The sequence below is a fragment of the Egretta garzetta genome, unplaced genomic scaffold (assembly GCF_000687185.1).
Source record: "Egretta garzetta isolate BGI_Z169 unplaced genomic scaffold, ASM68718v1 scaffold425, whole genome shotgun sequence".
In the NCBI taxonomy this organism is placed as follows: Eukaryota; Metazoa; Chordata; class Aves; order Pelecaniformes; family Ardeidae; genus Egretta; species Egretta garzetta.
This window is the reverse complement of record NW_009259796.1, coordinates 1,972,655-1,989,267: the sequence shown is the minus strand read 5'-3', so window position 1 is coordinate 1,989,267 and position 16,613 is coordinate 1,972,655. Positions and strand designations below refer to the sequence as shown.

The 16,613-nt window shown below is 37.8% G+C and overlaps 1 protein-coding gene across 1 annotated transcript in view; it reads left to right on the top strand.

The window, feature by feature from the left end:
- SLC9A9 (solute carrier family 9 member A9) overlaps positions 1 to 16,613 on the top strand; it is a 209,070-nt gene that overhangs the window by 84,664 nt on the left and 107,793 nt on the right. Inside the window, exons 8-9 of the mRNA XM_009639760.2 lie at positions 143 to 248; positions 10,474 to 10,562. Coding sequence (XP_009638055.1) covers positions 143 to 248; positions 10,474 to 10,562 — 195 coding nt within the window. The remainder of the gene's footprint in view (positions 1 to 142; positions 249 to 10,473; positions 10,563 to 16,613) is intronic.

Sequence of the window (16,613 nt, the reverse complement as noted above, 5' to 3'; positions counted from 1 at the left end):
AGCTGTGCATTTTTTCCTGAATTCAACTTGTCTAGATGAGTATAGGGGGGAGCTTGCTTTCTTTCATCCTTTATCAGGTTGGGGGCAATTTTATTTTACAAAGCAGTTGGTATTTTATTTTTCCTTAGCAATCTTTTAGCACTTGACAAAATTTACAAAGCTGTGTGAGTTCCCTATGTTGGAGACAGGTCTGTTTTTCCTCCTATCCTGGAGTGCCTTCTTATCAGCAGAAGCTGCTGGTCTTACAGGTAAGTGTTGCATTTTATTGAATAAAAGCAGTTTTATAATATGCCTCTAGCGTGGCAAAATGGCATGTTTATTTGGGGCATGGCATCATACGTGAAGCTTCTAAAAGCCAGTTGCTGTATTGGAGATGGTTTCATCTTTAAGAATAAATCTATAGAGACTTTGAATAGTTTTACCAGGCAAAGACTTATTAGATCAGACTAGAGTCCTTAGTCTTTCTTCCCTACCTTCCTTACACTGTCCCATCCCTATTAGTCCCACTATTAATCCGTCTATTTTCTGCCCAGCTATAGGACCAAAGGCGACAGTAAGTATGAGGAAGCAAATATACAGAGCCATGTGACTGTCCAAGACTGTGTGCTCCTCTGCATGCACTGCATGTCCTGGTACCTACTCCTTTTTCCCAACTATCAATGACTAAACAGAGGACAGGGTCATCCTCAGCATTGCCAGTGGGTTGCAGCCACCTCTGGATTTAAAAAAAAAAAAAAAAAAAAAAAATTCATCTTGTTCAGTGTGCCTCCATAAACAGCTTTTGCAGCAGGAGAAGTACAGTCATGTCCCAGCAAGAGGTAGAAAGACAAGTGATCTGATTGGTTTTTTCATTAACACTGAGAAAGAAATTGTGCAATCACAGTCAAATACATACTCAGGGACTGCTTTTTACAACGAAAGGAGTTCACAGTTTAGGCAAAAATTGTAAATGAATATAGATTACTGAGAGAGCAACCTATTGTATAGCATGATTTGAAAGAACAAAGTTTGTAAGAGCTTGATCATTTTAATGTTCTTGATGCTGTCACCTCTAAAGTCTAGTGCTCTAATTAATGTCAGGGAAAGTCAGGGGAAGAAAACTGCTTAATGGAGTGTTAATGCAGCCCACTGTTCTGTTTGCAAAATCATTCAACGCCTTTTGAAATCAAGTTATGTTTCTACTGACTTCTATGGAGCCAGCATGTTACTTATTTAATATTAGCCACACAATCACACTATTCCAGAATGGGCATAAACATCTACATCTTCTTACAACATTGCTTTATTAAATATACGATTTTGCATCCTGCTTGCTGCCAAAATCTTCAGGTCAATTAATAAAAAGAGGAGCGCATGAACTGAACTAAAGGGCGGTATTCCATCACATGGCAAAAATCAGATACCAGCTGGAATAAAAGTCCATTTTGTGTCTTCATGCTTAATGGCTCTTAAAAATATGACATGATTACTACATAAAAATGGAAGCCAAGAAGGATGTTTGTTAATCAGTTGCCTCCTACTGGAGGTAATGTTTTCCTAATCCAATGACTTCCAAGGAAAGAATGTTATAAAATACATTCCTAGCTGAGAACAAGGATGCTGTGTTTCAGCAAATACACAACTCATAAGTTATACATTATACCCCAAATCTGGATTTGTAAGAGAAACACTAATATCTTTCAAAGCCTCGGGTGCCTCATCAAAGGTAATTTCCATTTCTTGGGTATAGAAACAGACTGTATGTCCATACAAAAAAAAATTGGCATATGTCTTTCTTGCATACTGCAAATGTGATGACAGACATCAGTGTCTCTCTTGGTAGTCACTCTGGTGTGACTCTTTCTTTTCTCTTTTCTTTTACAGTTATAAAAAATCTGAAATAAAAGACCTAATTATTGAACACTACGGATGTTTTTTATGGTAGCTATGGTAAGGAATTTTAAATGGACAGAGGGAGAGCCAGAGAAAGAGAGTGGAACCAAAGTAAAGTGCCAATTTAAGGGAAAAACAGAAAATTGTTGGGAAATTTAGCTATTTCTTATAAACAGAGGAATTGATGCACACATATAAAAGATTATTGCTCTGCAAACACACAAATTCCAAGGAAAACATACCAAACTCTTTTAGGACTGTCACCAGCCTTTTCATGGGTGTGTTCTGAGTTTCAGGTGGAAATTATTTAATCACACAGCTGTGAGGAGGCAAAGTTTAATCTTGAAAGTTTTATCAGTTGAGTCTTTGTCATTTAGTTTCTGTGAAAGGCTTTTGTCAGAAGCTGTTAGGATGGAAAAAACTCATGGAGCCTTTCTTGTAGATTCAGAAGTTCAAAGCTGTGTTTTGTAAATGCATTGACTTTATTAGTACTGTGCTAACATTACACTGCAGAGGGGATATTTTTAGTTGTCTGGTTTAACCAGTTTTGATGTTGCTTTCATCTTCTCTCAGTCTCATCTGAAATGGCTCCAACTCCCCTCCTTTCATAATATGACTTTAAACTTCCAGTTCCGCAAGAGAATTACTATATTGGCTAAGAAATATTCAGCTGATACAGGTTCTGTTGGAGGTACAGATTTCCAAGGTGGCTCTGATTTCTCATACCCATGCTAAGGAAATCTGAGTAACATGCAGTTACTGCGTGCAGTCTCCCACACGGGTATATTATGTATGAAGCACCTCTTGCAGAAGGCGCAGGGAGCCCAGGGGAAAGCCAGTCATCCTTCAGAACACACTCAGCTCTTAATCGCTCTATCATTTCCAGTCTTTTCCAGCTTACTTGCTTTGTCCTTTGTCTTACTTAACGCACCTGGTTTTACAACCACGTGTGCCTATCCTCAAAAGTCATCATTAGAATTAAATGAGCATCGTAACTATGCAATGACCCTGCTGGACCACTCCATTCAATGAACTGAATTCCTAGTTTGAAGTCTTTGACTTCAGCAGACTTGCTTCAAAAATTTACTCAATCCATTGTACATTTATGCGTATGTTCATCTTCATTTTCCTTGAATATTTTGTTTCCTCTGTTCATTCCTTCTAAATGAACTTCAAAGGATTAGCACTATAAATCGACATTACCCTGTAGCTATTAAGTAATATAATTGCAAAAACTTTATTCTTATAATGCTTTCCACACTAGTTTTTCAATCACTTACAGCCTTTTGAAGTTTAATATTGAAGCATGTCATAATTTATGAATAACAGGCTACACTGGTTTTTGTAGGTGGTAGAGCTCTACTTGTATTACTTGCAGATTTTTTTAAATAAACTGTGAGTGGAGAGTAGTACAGGTCAACATTTTATAAAATATTTTATTCCTGTACCTCAAGATATCCCATGATATATAACACACAATATACGGGCCTGACCCTGGTTGAAAAATTGATGTGATCAAACCAGCAAATCAAAATAAAAATCTGGGATGACTACACAATTATTGTTATACTGATAACTGTAAATTATAAATTAATGTTATGGTTATTAATCTTATAGCTATATCATCAAGCTGTGACATATGCATGATAAATTGATTTTTATACAGTAGAATCTAATTTGTGTGTACTTTCTGATGTGCCCTGAAGTATATCATTCCTGACTGCTGAGCAAAGTTGTAATAACAGAGTACTACAGTAAGGTCAGTGTTAATACAGTTGCTTTCATTTTCAAACTTCATTACAGAGTATTTACTAGTAGGCTATGAAAAAAAATCATAAATAATTTAAATTAAACACTTGTCAAAATACATGAGGAAAGCATATCTTGCATTTATTAATTGCCTGTTCTCTTGCTTTATAATTAACAAATTTGCTAATTTTTAACTGATCACTCAGTCATTAGTCTGTGAAAGATTCCATGATGTACATGGGCATTTAATGTTCACCTCAACTAGAACCTCTCTATCTACAGCTGTTTGAACTAAGTAGATATTAAAATAAAAAGATATTAATATACCCGCAAAAATGCACTCAAGTATATGTATGTGCATTTATTTGTTTTTATGTGTTCAACTAATGCGTACTTCAGAGTCATATAGAACTTATCAGAGTAAAATCATCAAAATTACAGCCAGCCGCCTCTGATTTTACATGCCAAAGATCCGTGCTATGAAGCTAAGATAATAGATCTTGAAGGAAAAAATGTTGGAGGGGATCATCTTTGTTCCTTTACTGTTTTTCAAAGCCCAGCCCAAAATGATTGCTTTCTGATCACTATAAAGGAAATAGCTTGTGATAATAAATTACTGCTGCTTCCTCAACCTCAGCTATTCTTTTGTGAACATTTTGTGGTATGTCTGACACCTGCCTTCTTAGGGGCTCATAGGAAAGCACAGTCTACTCAGTGAGAAAGGCTTTCCTCCAAAAATAAATAAGCAGCTTATTATGACTGATGTACCCAGGACAATTCCAAAGATCTGGTCTCTCACTGGGGCAGTTTTGTGCTACCTTTGTATTTAGGATATAGTAAAAACAAATATCACCAACTTCTATTTCCTTTAGTACTGCTGACAAAGTGCAGTTATTCTCATGGCTGTTCACTGTTCCTATCTGTTTGTTGTAATTTGTCTTGGATCCATCATCTACTTCATTGCTTTGTTTTAAATGTTGTGACCAATTCTTCTTGTAACACTCTCAGAAGGGATCTATCAAAACATTTCTGTCTGCAGTTCTGAGCACTGTGAGCACAATGCAGGTTGGTACCTGACCAGCTTTAGTTCACTGGGCTGACATTATTCCATAAAAGGAAGTTACTGTGGGCTTTAAATGCTCAACTTTGTGGTTTTCTTTCCTTTGTTCATAAGTAACATGCCATGTTCTGTCATACAGAGAATTGGGTAGACTCCTCCCAGTAACGAGGGAGAAGGGATAGCTTGGCTTCTAGGTCAAAAAGAAACAAAACTCAACTCTTAAGCTATAGTTCTGCCGCTCGTAGGAGGAAAGGATGAAATCTGGGTCTAACTAGGAAAGCAGGCTCTTCATAGATAAGAAAATAGCATCTGTACCACTGTGCAGACATAGTTGACAACTGGCAAGTTTGCCACAAATTACCAATCCATTACTTTTCCATGGGACTTCAGAGATGGCTCTGGATCATCTATGTGGTATTCTAAGATGGGGATTGTCAGGTGGATCTTGTAGGTTAGAGGGTGCTCTAGATATACTTTGCTGACATATAAGCTAGATCCAATACTCAGTTTCAGTTATCCCATTCACCCTTTCAACAGCATCACTTGACCAGACAATGCACACACTTGAGTCAGTGCTTGGGTCTGGCTAACTTAGGTCGGAAAGAGAGAAAGGTGTTTGGTTTTTAGAGACAAGTACATATTCTGCCATGGCATTAGGCTGAGATCGATGATCAGTTGCATAAAATGAGCAGAGTGGAATCTTGTTGCTAGTGAATAGGCTCAGCATTAAACAGGGTAAGCACTCTTAGCGTGTCTAGAATAAAACCTGGTGTGTCTCACCGTAGGAGTTCCAACCTAATTTGAATGCAGCAACTCATCTGGGGATACAAAAGTACAACACTGAAGCTCAGGTCTCACTTGAAGCAGTCAGGTGCAATACCAATGATCACTCCTCAGATGAGGGCCTAAAACATTCCCTCAGCTCTGTCTTTCGTTGCTTTCTGTCACTTCAATATAAAATCAACCTCAGACAACTCCAGAGATGAAAGCTTCATGAACAAAGCACCAGCTTTGGTTCTGCATTGGTGCAAGTCTGGTGAAAGAAGCCTTGAATCTTTGCTTCAGTATCAAAAAAATGATTAGCCACACTTCGTATCCTCAACGAAAACAGACTGAATAGAGAGGGATATTGTTGCTACTGGTTTTATAGCCTTATTCCTGCAACAGTTTGATGCAGATGACAGTGCTTCATTTCCTACCGCTCACACATTCGGTTGCACTGGGATGTGCCCAGTAGGCGCTGTGGAGATACTCTGGCATAAATATGACTGAAGTAAATGTTATCTAGTTTACTGTGGGATTTGCAGTACACTGTGCAACATTAGAGACATCCTTGAAGCTCAGGATGCTTCAAGGTTGGGATGAAAATTGGTCAGTTTACCTACAGACCTAAAATGTGTAAACATTTTATCCGCTCCTTTGTTTCCCCAGAAGGAAAAGGTTTGGTTTTTTTTTTTTTCTAAATTCCTTTTTTTACCACTAAAGGACCTGACAGCTGGAGACATAATGTCAGTTTTATTGTCTCAGATTAGCAAATTCTGAAGTTTAAATTGGGGCCAGTCACTTCCAGGTTTGCATTAAAAGCACACTACGTGTGCTTCCCTTCTCTGACAAAAGACAGACTTTTTTCCACTTTTACTTGTAGCACCAGATATTGAAGAGCAAGGGAACGTTTCCTTTTGCCTACTTGTCAAATGATCCAAAACAAGACTTCGTCTTTCAGTGACAATACAGGAATTATTTTCAGATTAACACTTATAAATTAATGCTCACACTCTCACATTAATGTTCAGACCATCAGAAAAACACTTTTAAAGATATGTTACTCCTTTATCCTATATTATTTTTTGACATTACTAGCTTTTGTCCCAGCAACAATTTCAACCACAAGTATTCGGCAAAACTAAAGTAAGAATTAAGTTCTCTAGTTGTATAAGCAGCTAAAAAACTATCACTATTTCTCTGTTATATAAGGAACAAAAAAAAATCAAGTAAAATGGTAGGCTTTTATTTCTAATAAAACCTCTTCAAAGAGGTTGAGCTGCAGCTGAAACTTTACTAGTGACTATCAACATTTTAATGTGAGGTTTCTCATTTTTTATATTAAGTGAAAAATTTCAGTAACTATATAGACAAAAGCAGCTGTATTGCACTGAACAACTGATCACCCATTTCAACTCAAAACATTTCCTGTTTACTTTAGGTTAGCATTTTGTTCAGCAATTGTAGTACGAAGTACCTGAGTTACTGCTAAACTTGCCACTTAAAAATGAAACTTAACAGCACTGAAAAAGTGAGCTGAGTCTCCAACATCCCTAAAATAAAGCACTGAGCACTAAGGACTGGTGGTAAGAGGACGATCTCACTTCATCTGCCTCCCTGTATCTAATAAATACTTTCTGTTTACAATTCCAGTATTATCGTATTTGGTCTTATCTTTTCCTCTGTGAAAGAAAGCCTGCAAAAATTTAACAACCTAATTTATGTGCCATACACAGCTCATACAGTATTTTGCTACCCAACTGACTTCAAAATCCAGCTTTAATAGTCTTGCAAAGAAATCCAGATTGGTTTTTTCCCTCTAACTGAAAAGTTCTATGTTTGCCTCTTTAGGTACTTCTCTTTCCTTTGTAGTTGCATTAACATGTAATTGGTCATTACTCTTAAGTAATCATTTTCATGGAAATGCATTACAAACAATTTTCTCCAAGCTTTTTAATTAAGCATTCATTGCGAGAGGCATGGCTGGTACATATTAAGCCTTCAATTGTAGCAACTGAAATATTCCACTGCATTCCCCATCTTCCCTGGAAACAGGGTATCTGGTTTCTACACTTGCATAATTGCATGGTTTGGATCATCTGTCTCTATTGTAAAATCAGATTGAGGCCATTTTATTCCTCATGTCACTCTCTCAGTTCTATCACTACCCATAATTAACAGTTTCTTAGCAGTCGAAAAACATTTTATAATCATAGTTGAATTTAACAGTCAATTCTTAAAATGCAAGACTTGGCATGAGGATGATTCATGTAAAAGACAGTGAATCAGAAACTCATATCTCCATTTCTGTTACTGACCCTGGAGCTAGTGATACTTAGCACCGTTACTGATTGGATATATTTTTTAACTGAAATTTCATTGTTTGAGCATCCATTGCGTATTATTAATGCCTTGAGAATTTTTAAACTCCCTGGATCAGTTCTGCTAATCAAATACGGTTGCTGAGAAAAAAAGACTCAGACTCATTTAAGAGAACAATTAGACCTCCCAAAAACATGAACTTCCTGGAACATATTTGGGCAGTGACAATCTCACTAGTTACCCACATTATTTACTGCAAATGAAAGCCTTAGTGCAGTTAAAAAAAAAAAAAGTAGCAAAACCGATATAAGAAAATAAATATTAAAAAACAAAGACACAGCAGCTAAAGCTCAGTGGAATTTCTCTTGACTGCAGAGACTGTGTTCTGTAGGAGTACAGGTGAACATAAAGAGAACCCAGAAGCAAAGAAAATTTCCACAGCGGTTTGTGGGAAAAACAGGTTTGCTTTCTCATTTTCTTTCTAATGGCAGTTATCCCTTGTGCCGAGTTAATCTCAGAATTATTTACTCCATACTTTTTTCTTCCATCAAAGGCATATTAATACCAAGGCTCAATTCTTCCCAGAAACAAAAGAGGCTTGCAATTAAAGAAAGTCAGGTTTTGTTGGACAATATTTTCACGGTTAGCAATACAAAGAGAGTCAGAAACTTGAGAAAGACACGGTAATGTAACAATTACTTTAACTGGTATGTGGCAATGTGCTGTTCCCACACACACACACTCCTCCAAATGAAATAGTTTCAGCATTGTCTAAATTTTTACTTTACCGTGTTTCCTTATCTATACCTTGCTTTAGGGGAGGCGGAGATTTCACCCACTTCCAGGGCCTTCTTGCTTTTGAGGTTTGGATGAGCCTATTAAAGAACTTATCGAGGCTCCAGCACTTGCACCTGACACTTGTTCAGTACATTACCATCCATTTTTTCCTGTGACTGTGTGAAGCCTGGCCTGCTTCTATTAATCCTTTTGAAGTAGCAGATTGTTTTATATTGGGATTGCTGTGCTAAAGCCTGCAGCACTGTAGGTTCTGCCCCCTTACCGAGCCTCTTCTTGCCGGCCTTTGTAAATTCAGGAGTCACCGGCCTGGAGAAGCTGGAGGAAGCCATATCCAGTTTCAAATCCAGGACTGAAGGAACAGACTGGGACTATTTTGCTTCCAGTAGAACTGGTTTATGTGTTTCAGTTCATGCTAGTTTAACCCAATGAATGCCTAGAAAGCTGCTGCACAGTCACACTGTAAGGATGGATATTGCCTAAACCTGGACAGGTATCCTTTTGCTTGCTTTGTTGTCTCAATGCGTTTCCTTGGATTCATCAGTGTTATTTCAGTACGTCAGCAGCCTATGAGCTAAAAATTACCTAACAATTTGCAGAGCAGCCCATGAGGAAGCAGAACTAAAATGCTAATTAGGGCATGTAGCTCTTAGACAGGAGGCAGCGGTAGAAGGGCTGAAAGGACAAGAACTAAAGCACTGTGGGGTGGGTGGTGGAAAACTGCCTGTGCCTGAGCCCCGGAGATCACAGGCATGCAGCGATCACACTGCAGGCTGGCTTTGTGCAAAACCAGTTGTTGCTCATGTGGTGTGCATCTAGAAACCAAGCAGAACTTGCATGCTCTACATGCTTCAGGAAACGTGTGTGGAGGTTTTCAGGGGAATGATGATTGGAATGGACATGAACAAGCCCTGAGCTGTTGCATAAATAATTATCTATGTAGACATGCCCCAAGTTTAAGAAAAGCACAGAGCTTTCTTCCTCCATGGGTATTTACATATGGTACTGGTGGACGCTTATTTTTGGTTTTCTGTTTTCTCCCTGTGTGGGTTCCTTCTGCCTTATTTGTGTCCAGACCTGACAGCAGATTGCAGTTACAGTCTTATCAACTACTTTAATTATAATACTGCATTACAGTGATGTTACACTCAATGATTCTAGTGAGTTAGGACCAGGGCCAGGGAGGAAGTATTCACAAGAAGAAGTATCACTAGAGTACAAATTTATTATTATTCCTGACAAAGCTGCTATCCTGCACCTCAAGACCTTCCACAGGCTGGGAAGTATAATTACTGCCACATGGCTACGGTCACTGACCTAGCCGTCCCGGGCAATGCAGCTTGTGCCTACCAGAGCATCATTTTAAAGCAAGGTGTTGTGGTCCACCTTGCACATTGTTACACACTGCCTATGATAAGGCTGTCAGACACAGATTGAAATGACTTCCCCCTGTTGCAGTCAGTCAGTCCCAAGTGCTCTCAAACCATTTAAATGTCATAAAATTATTTTTTTCCATTCCTATTCAGTCTCTGCCAAAATTTTCAAATAGTCTGAAGTCTTCCATATTACAATTATTACTAATTACAATTAGTCTTGTCTAACTGTCAGTCAGATTATGGCCAGATGTTACCATGTATTAATTCAAATAAATTTTCTACAGTTTTGGGCCAAATACACAACAGTAGAAATGCTATGACTGTGTGATAGACCAAGTAGGAGATTCAAGACCTTCATGATTTTTAGCAAAGCAAAAAAATCTGGTTTGTTTGAAAGATGCTCTTATAAATCATACCTTAAAATTCTTCTGTTATAAAATGCTGTTAACTGTCTAAATAGCATTTTTATGCAGCCCTTTGACAAATCTAGGTAAGAAAATTGAAGCAGCTAACTCTGGTTTTTTCTTTGAATTTCAGGTATTGTTGCAGTCCTTTTCTGTGGAGTCACACAGGCCCATTATACCTACAGCAATCTGTCACCAGATTCCAAAATGAGAACTAAACAGGTAGGGAAATAACTGACTTTGTGTCTTCAACTGGTGTAAGGAATAGACAGAGGTACTGGCATACGGCTGGATGGGATTTCATTAATGCAAAGGAAGAGGCTTATGTCTTCATTAGTGGAAAGACTGGAGATTTTGCCAGGAAAACAGTAACAGTTCTCTGGATAAGCAAAAAATGTAAGAATGTGTTCTTCCCAAGAGACCTGAAATGTCAGTCGAGGAGATGAAGGGTAGGGAGATAACAGTTTACACTAGCTCCCATGGAAAAATGCTACAAAATTAAGGAAATCAAAGAGCTCTGGTAAATAAGACAGAAGTGGTTTGAGAGATTGGATCCATGTGGATTTTTGCAAAGGGACAGTATAAACTGCAGTCTGGCCCACAGATGAGCAATGACAGCATTTCATTTCTGCCTCGTTAAAAATCTGACATAATTAGAAAGAGTGATTTCTTTTTTCCATTGTGTTATTTAGAGTTTAGAGAAATTTGGTTGTCTGGTTTTTGTTTGATCAGGTGACTTGTACAATTTTAATTATTTTTTTGAATCTTGGGGCTGTTCTCAGTACTAGATATATGGCATTGCAATGTTAAAAATACTTTTCAGCACAAGGGGTAACTTTAGACTACCTCGCCGCTACCTAGACCCTGTGAGAAGTCATTTAAATGCAGTTTTCTTCCCTTTTAATATTAACTTGTATGTCCCAAGAACCCCAGGTTGTAGAAAAACTATCTCCTAGAACAAAATGGAAACATACGGTCCAAAACTATAATTTTTGTGATGCAGTCTGGTACCTTTTTCTGCAATTCTTCTGTTTTAAGCGTTGGAAATTGTATGTAGAAAATTTCATCGCTTCTTGCACTTCTCGAGTTAATCAAAAATCCAATTTTCTATCAAAAACAGTTTGATAGAAAAAATACTGGCCACAGTATCAGTTCAGCTGTCAGACTCTCTCATAGTTCAAATCACAAAAAAGTTTCTGGTCAATACTTCCAGAATACAATGTTAGCTATTGAACAGGATAGTCTTCTCAATTGCATTTCTTCATACCAGCAGAGGCTGAGGCTTTCAAAAAGTATTCCAGTAGTGAAGAGAACCTTTCTCTGATAACTGTATCGTAAAGGAATAACCTTTATATCTGCTATAGAATTGTTTCTATTTTACAGAAATACTGAATTGCATATGCCATTACTACCCTTGAGCATAATTCTTACAATTTGAATACAAGGCTCTTTCAGGGATTCATCTGCATGATTTAGTGATGCATAGCCTTAGAGAGAGAAAGAGAAAAAGAAAGGCCATGGTATTTTTAATTACCTACAAATGTTTTCAACTACAGAATAAAATAACATTTAGTTTAAATGCATACTGGTTTTATTCATGCTTACTCTTTCATTCCCTCCCATTCAACAGTGCAAAACAAAATAGTGAAAATAAACTGAATCTCCCCTTGAACACACAGAAAAGTGATTATGTGTTTCTCTGTGGAGCTATGAGTTTTATGCACCCCTTCTATTCTGTTTTTCTCTTCCCCAATAAGCTCTTAATCCTCAGCCTCCCTTACGATATGGTTCAAAAATTGTTGTTAAATTCCTTTGAATTCATCTAATTTATTTTCTAATCCAAAGATTACCCTTTCATATGTAGCTGTTTTCAGCAAGACCTGCACTGCCTCTTTCTTTCTCTCCTCCCAAGAATTCTCAAGCAAATTTACTAAGCCACACACTTGGCATTCTGATAATCATATACAACTACAGTGCATTTTAAATTAATATTGTTGCTCAGACAGATGGCTGTGCTCCCAATCTAAGTCATTTTTATTACTCATTACTGGCCAAAATCAAGGGCTTTTCAGTTTGTTTGTAGAATTATTTCAAGGGAGCCTCTCTCTCTTTTGTTACAATATGACAGATCTTTCAATAAGGACCGGTGAACTGTAATGCGCACTGACAAAACAGTGAGTTAAGGCTGAAGCTAAAGCTAACAAAAAGCATGGAAATCGGATTTAAAACTCTAGATCAGATTGTGAAATTGTGTTAGCTGTTTTTAAACAAGTGCTTTTTCTCTAATGCTTTGCATAATTTTCTTTACATTTTTTACTAGCTGTTAAAATTTCATAGCTTGATGGTAAATTTCAGTATACAATGATAGAGGTGGTGTTTCTGGCCCTGATGCCAAATTCTGCATTTCTCATAATACCTCATCAGTTGCTCTAAGAAAAAAAAAAGACTAGTATGGTTTTCTTCAGATACTGATATAAAATGAAAACTTATCTACAGTTCTTAAATGAGAATTTAAGAACCTCTGTTAAGAATGCCTGTTAAAAGATGCCATAAAATTATTAGTCCTCGTGTACCCTTTATTATTCAGTCAATCACCATTTAGCATTCCAGGAAAGACAAAATACTGGATTTCAATCTGAAACTTACAGAATCTGTAAGTATAAACTATCAGAAACCTTGTCACAACGGAGTCTTTTAACACTGTCATAAGAAAAGCAAGATAGCAAAGAATATGCAGCCTTTAGAAAGTTGTCATTCAATGTAATTACCCCAGTTCTCACTATTTATAAACATTGTCTCTATTTTTATTGTATGTTTTTAACAGGAATTATGTTTTATGGCAGTATTTTTCAGTTATCATCATTGACCTGACTATGGCTATAGTGATTTTAACGTTAAAATTGACGCTGCCATCTGTGCCAACAAGGTTAGGTCAAACAGTGCTCTCCTGAGTTTCGTACATTTAAAGTTTAATTTACTCAGTATGTCTTTAGTGAAGGAGAAAATGAAACTGCTAGGACCTGATCGAAAGCTATTTGATTCTGTGCAGCTTTGTCTAGAATTTTTTGCAGCTGCTAGTATAACCTCACATTATGCTGCAGGCAAATAGTTGCTTCTAAATCTTGGGACATTATAGTTCAGATTTTACATTAGGTTCTTCAGATGCACAGTTGGGTTGGGTTAATTTGCTCAGCTACAAGTAGGTCCGTGGCTGGCCAGGGTGTTACTAGATAAATAGAAATTACTGGTGTGTTGAAAGCGGACAGACTGTAAATCCCTACAGGTCAGCTCTAGAAAGGGATGCATGGACAATACTGTGTTTTCTACAGGAAGAGAAGACATTCCTCGCTATTTTTTTCTGTCTGCCCCCTATCAGTTTCACTCAAATGCCAAGCTAAGACCAGCACAGTTTCCTAGTGGTGGAGTATTAAGAGAAGCTTCTCACTTTCTCTAATGTCTATAAATGTTATCCATCATACTTCTGAGTTATATCATTTTCTGGTTATGTTCCTTTAAGTCCAGGGAACAGCCACAATGAAAAGACCAGGGAACAGGGCAATACGTCTCTTTTGGTTAAGTGTGCAAGAGTATGGAGAATTCTACTTTCAGATAAAATACAGAGCCAACAAGTAATACATTCTGGAAAGGGAATTCTGAAACACATCTCCTATGGAAGTAGAGCCAGGGAATTACTAGAAGGCACAGGAAAGCATGTCCAGCCAGCAAGGGGGTATGCCACATTCTGCCCTGCCTGTCTCCTTTCATTCTACCAGTCTAACCCTTGTTTACATAGTCACCTCTGAAATAGCTGTGTCTAACAAGCTCATGAAGAAGACTGCTTTCTCAAATTAGGTGTAATAGCCTTTCCAACCACACTACTAGTTAAACAGTTACATTTTTTTTGCTGCTCCTGATAGCAAACCCATTAGGGAACACCTGCCTTGTAGGCAAAAGCTTCTGGCCTGATTGTTCAGCTGCACTGGGTGTGCAGTATGCACGAGATGCCGCATTAAGATTTCAGCGGCCCTTCACCTCCAAGGTTTTACACAAGCTTGAGACCGGCATAAAGGTAAAACGAGAACTCAGTGCTGCATAACTTCTGAGTAACTTTACCAAAGCATGTAGTCTTACTAGGACTGCTTCAGCAAATTAACTTACAACACTGACGGACTGAAAGCTCAGACTGGTCTTTGGGCTTCGCTCACTGATGGACATAGTACTGATTGCTTCAGATTTTAATCTCCACACTATAAAGCAGACCTGATTATCTCTGATTATTAAAAGTCATCACTTTGCAGAGAAGCAGCTAATATCTCCTAGAAATCCCTTGAAAATACATTAAGTTTTCAAAACTTGCTTAGCTCATTTGTGATACACATTTTCTAACAAGGAAACAGGCTAGGAATCAATGAACTGATTGCTGGATCATACAACAAGTTTGGTGTAAAAGGGTTGTGTTTGTCAGCATATTAATTTAATGCTAATGGTATTAATTGAAACAGGCTGACAAAACAGTCATGAAACATTTTTTTGATTCCTCAAAAACTGTAAAATAAATCGTTATAGTATCTTGATCCTGAAATGCCATTGAATAGCCTCAATAAGGACTTTAGACTTGATGCTGTTCCATCCATAATTATAGACTCACTTCTGAAGCAAATTGGAACAGGATAGTATAACTTCAGAAGTAAAATATGGCAATGGAGATGTCCAAATCTACTGAAAGGGTGAAAAAAAAAATCAATTAATCAAAGGAGTGGTTCCTGAACAGCAATCAGACAGCGTTTAGTAAAAAGGGCATCATAGGACTAAAGGCAAAGAGGTTTTGGCCCACTATATCTAAATGAAGCGCCACCACTGTGATCAAGTCATTCTACTGCTTTTCTGCTGGCCTAACTCTCTAAGAAACAAGTTACAGGCAGAGCTACACTCAGAATTGAAACAACAGATTTCCTTTCTCTAGACACAATGTCTGCCTTGTAGGATTCTTCTGTCAGCTGTCTTTTTGTAAGAAAAGAAATAATGCATTGCAAATTCTGCTTCAGTAGCAGAATGCTTTCGCCTGAATTTGTTGTTAAAAGCACAAGCCAGGAACTGCAGCTACCATTTTTATCTTTCTGTGAGAGAAAAGGAGCAGCTGAGTACTAGTACTGCCAAAACTGCATCAATCGGCTGTTTGCGAGGGGTCGCACTCCAGATACCTAGCACCCATGCTGTATTCGGGAGAAGCAACCCTCTCAAATCATAGAGAACAAAAGCACAAACAGAAGGTGGGTTTAGTGCCGCTATCATAAATGTGTGTGCCCTGGGACTTTGGTCCTGCTATTTGTATGAGTGTTTAAGAGACCAAACAATTAAAGCTGTGCTTACTTTTAAGCACACAGCCTATATTAATTTATCTCTGGTTAATGCCTACTATTTTCTGTTATCAGACATTGGATTCTTTATAGGTAATTAGTTTACACTTCTAAGAAGAAAAGGCCACACAAATGTCAGGATATAATGGCTCTTACAATTCAGTCTCTTGACTTTTAAAAATTTCAAGAGTATTTCTAGACTGAGGAAAACACTACTTACAGCAAAATGTCCTCGATAATTAGCAAAACACCAACCACCACAAAACATCATTCTCATCCTTTTGAAATGAGCACCCTAATTGGCAGCTGTTACTGTGATTTGTTCAGGAGCTCTACTTAGGAAAAAATGACCTTTAAGGCACTGCAAGAGGTCAGGTGTTTCCACATAAATGATTGGCAGAGAGACAGACTGAGAGGAAAGCGAGTTATCTTTCAAACAAGATTACCACCAGTACCAGATTCTAATCAGTCTTTGCATATGTGCTGTGCAGGAGGAATCCGTTCTTCCAGCACACCACAATTACAATGCCTGCAGAAAAAATTTCATACTAGAATGTTTTTTTCGTTATCTTCTGAGGTATATAGCACCATTGCCTGTCTGGTGTAAGATAACATATTTGATGGCTAATACTCTGTCTGAGGGTAAACTGGAAATTGTTTTTAACTAATACATGGCACTCAGGTCTGCTACTCTTCAAAAAGTATACAAGAGGTCCTTGCCTAAAGGATCCAATAAAGTCCAGATTCCTGGCTAGAATTAAACAGGTTGCACACATGAAGTACTTTCTTCCATTTAAGTGGAGACTGAGCATAAAAACTAGCTCTGATGGGCACCGTCTCTTTCTGTCTCATGGTTCCCTTTCTGCAGATGAACAAAAAAACCCTAATTCCCAATCTCCTTGAACCCATGCAAGTT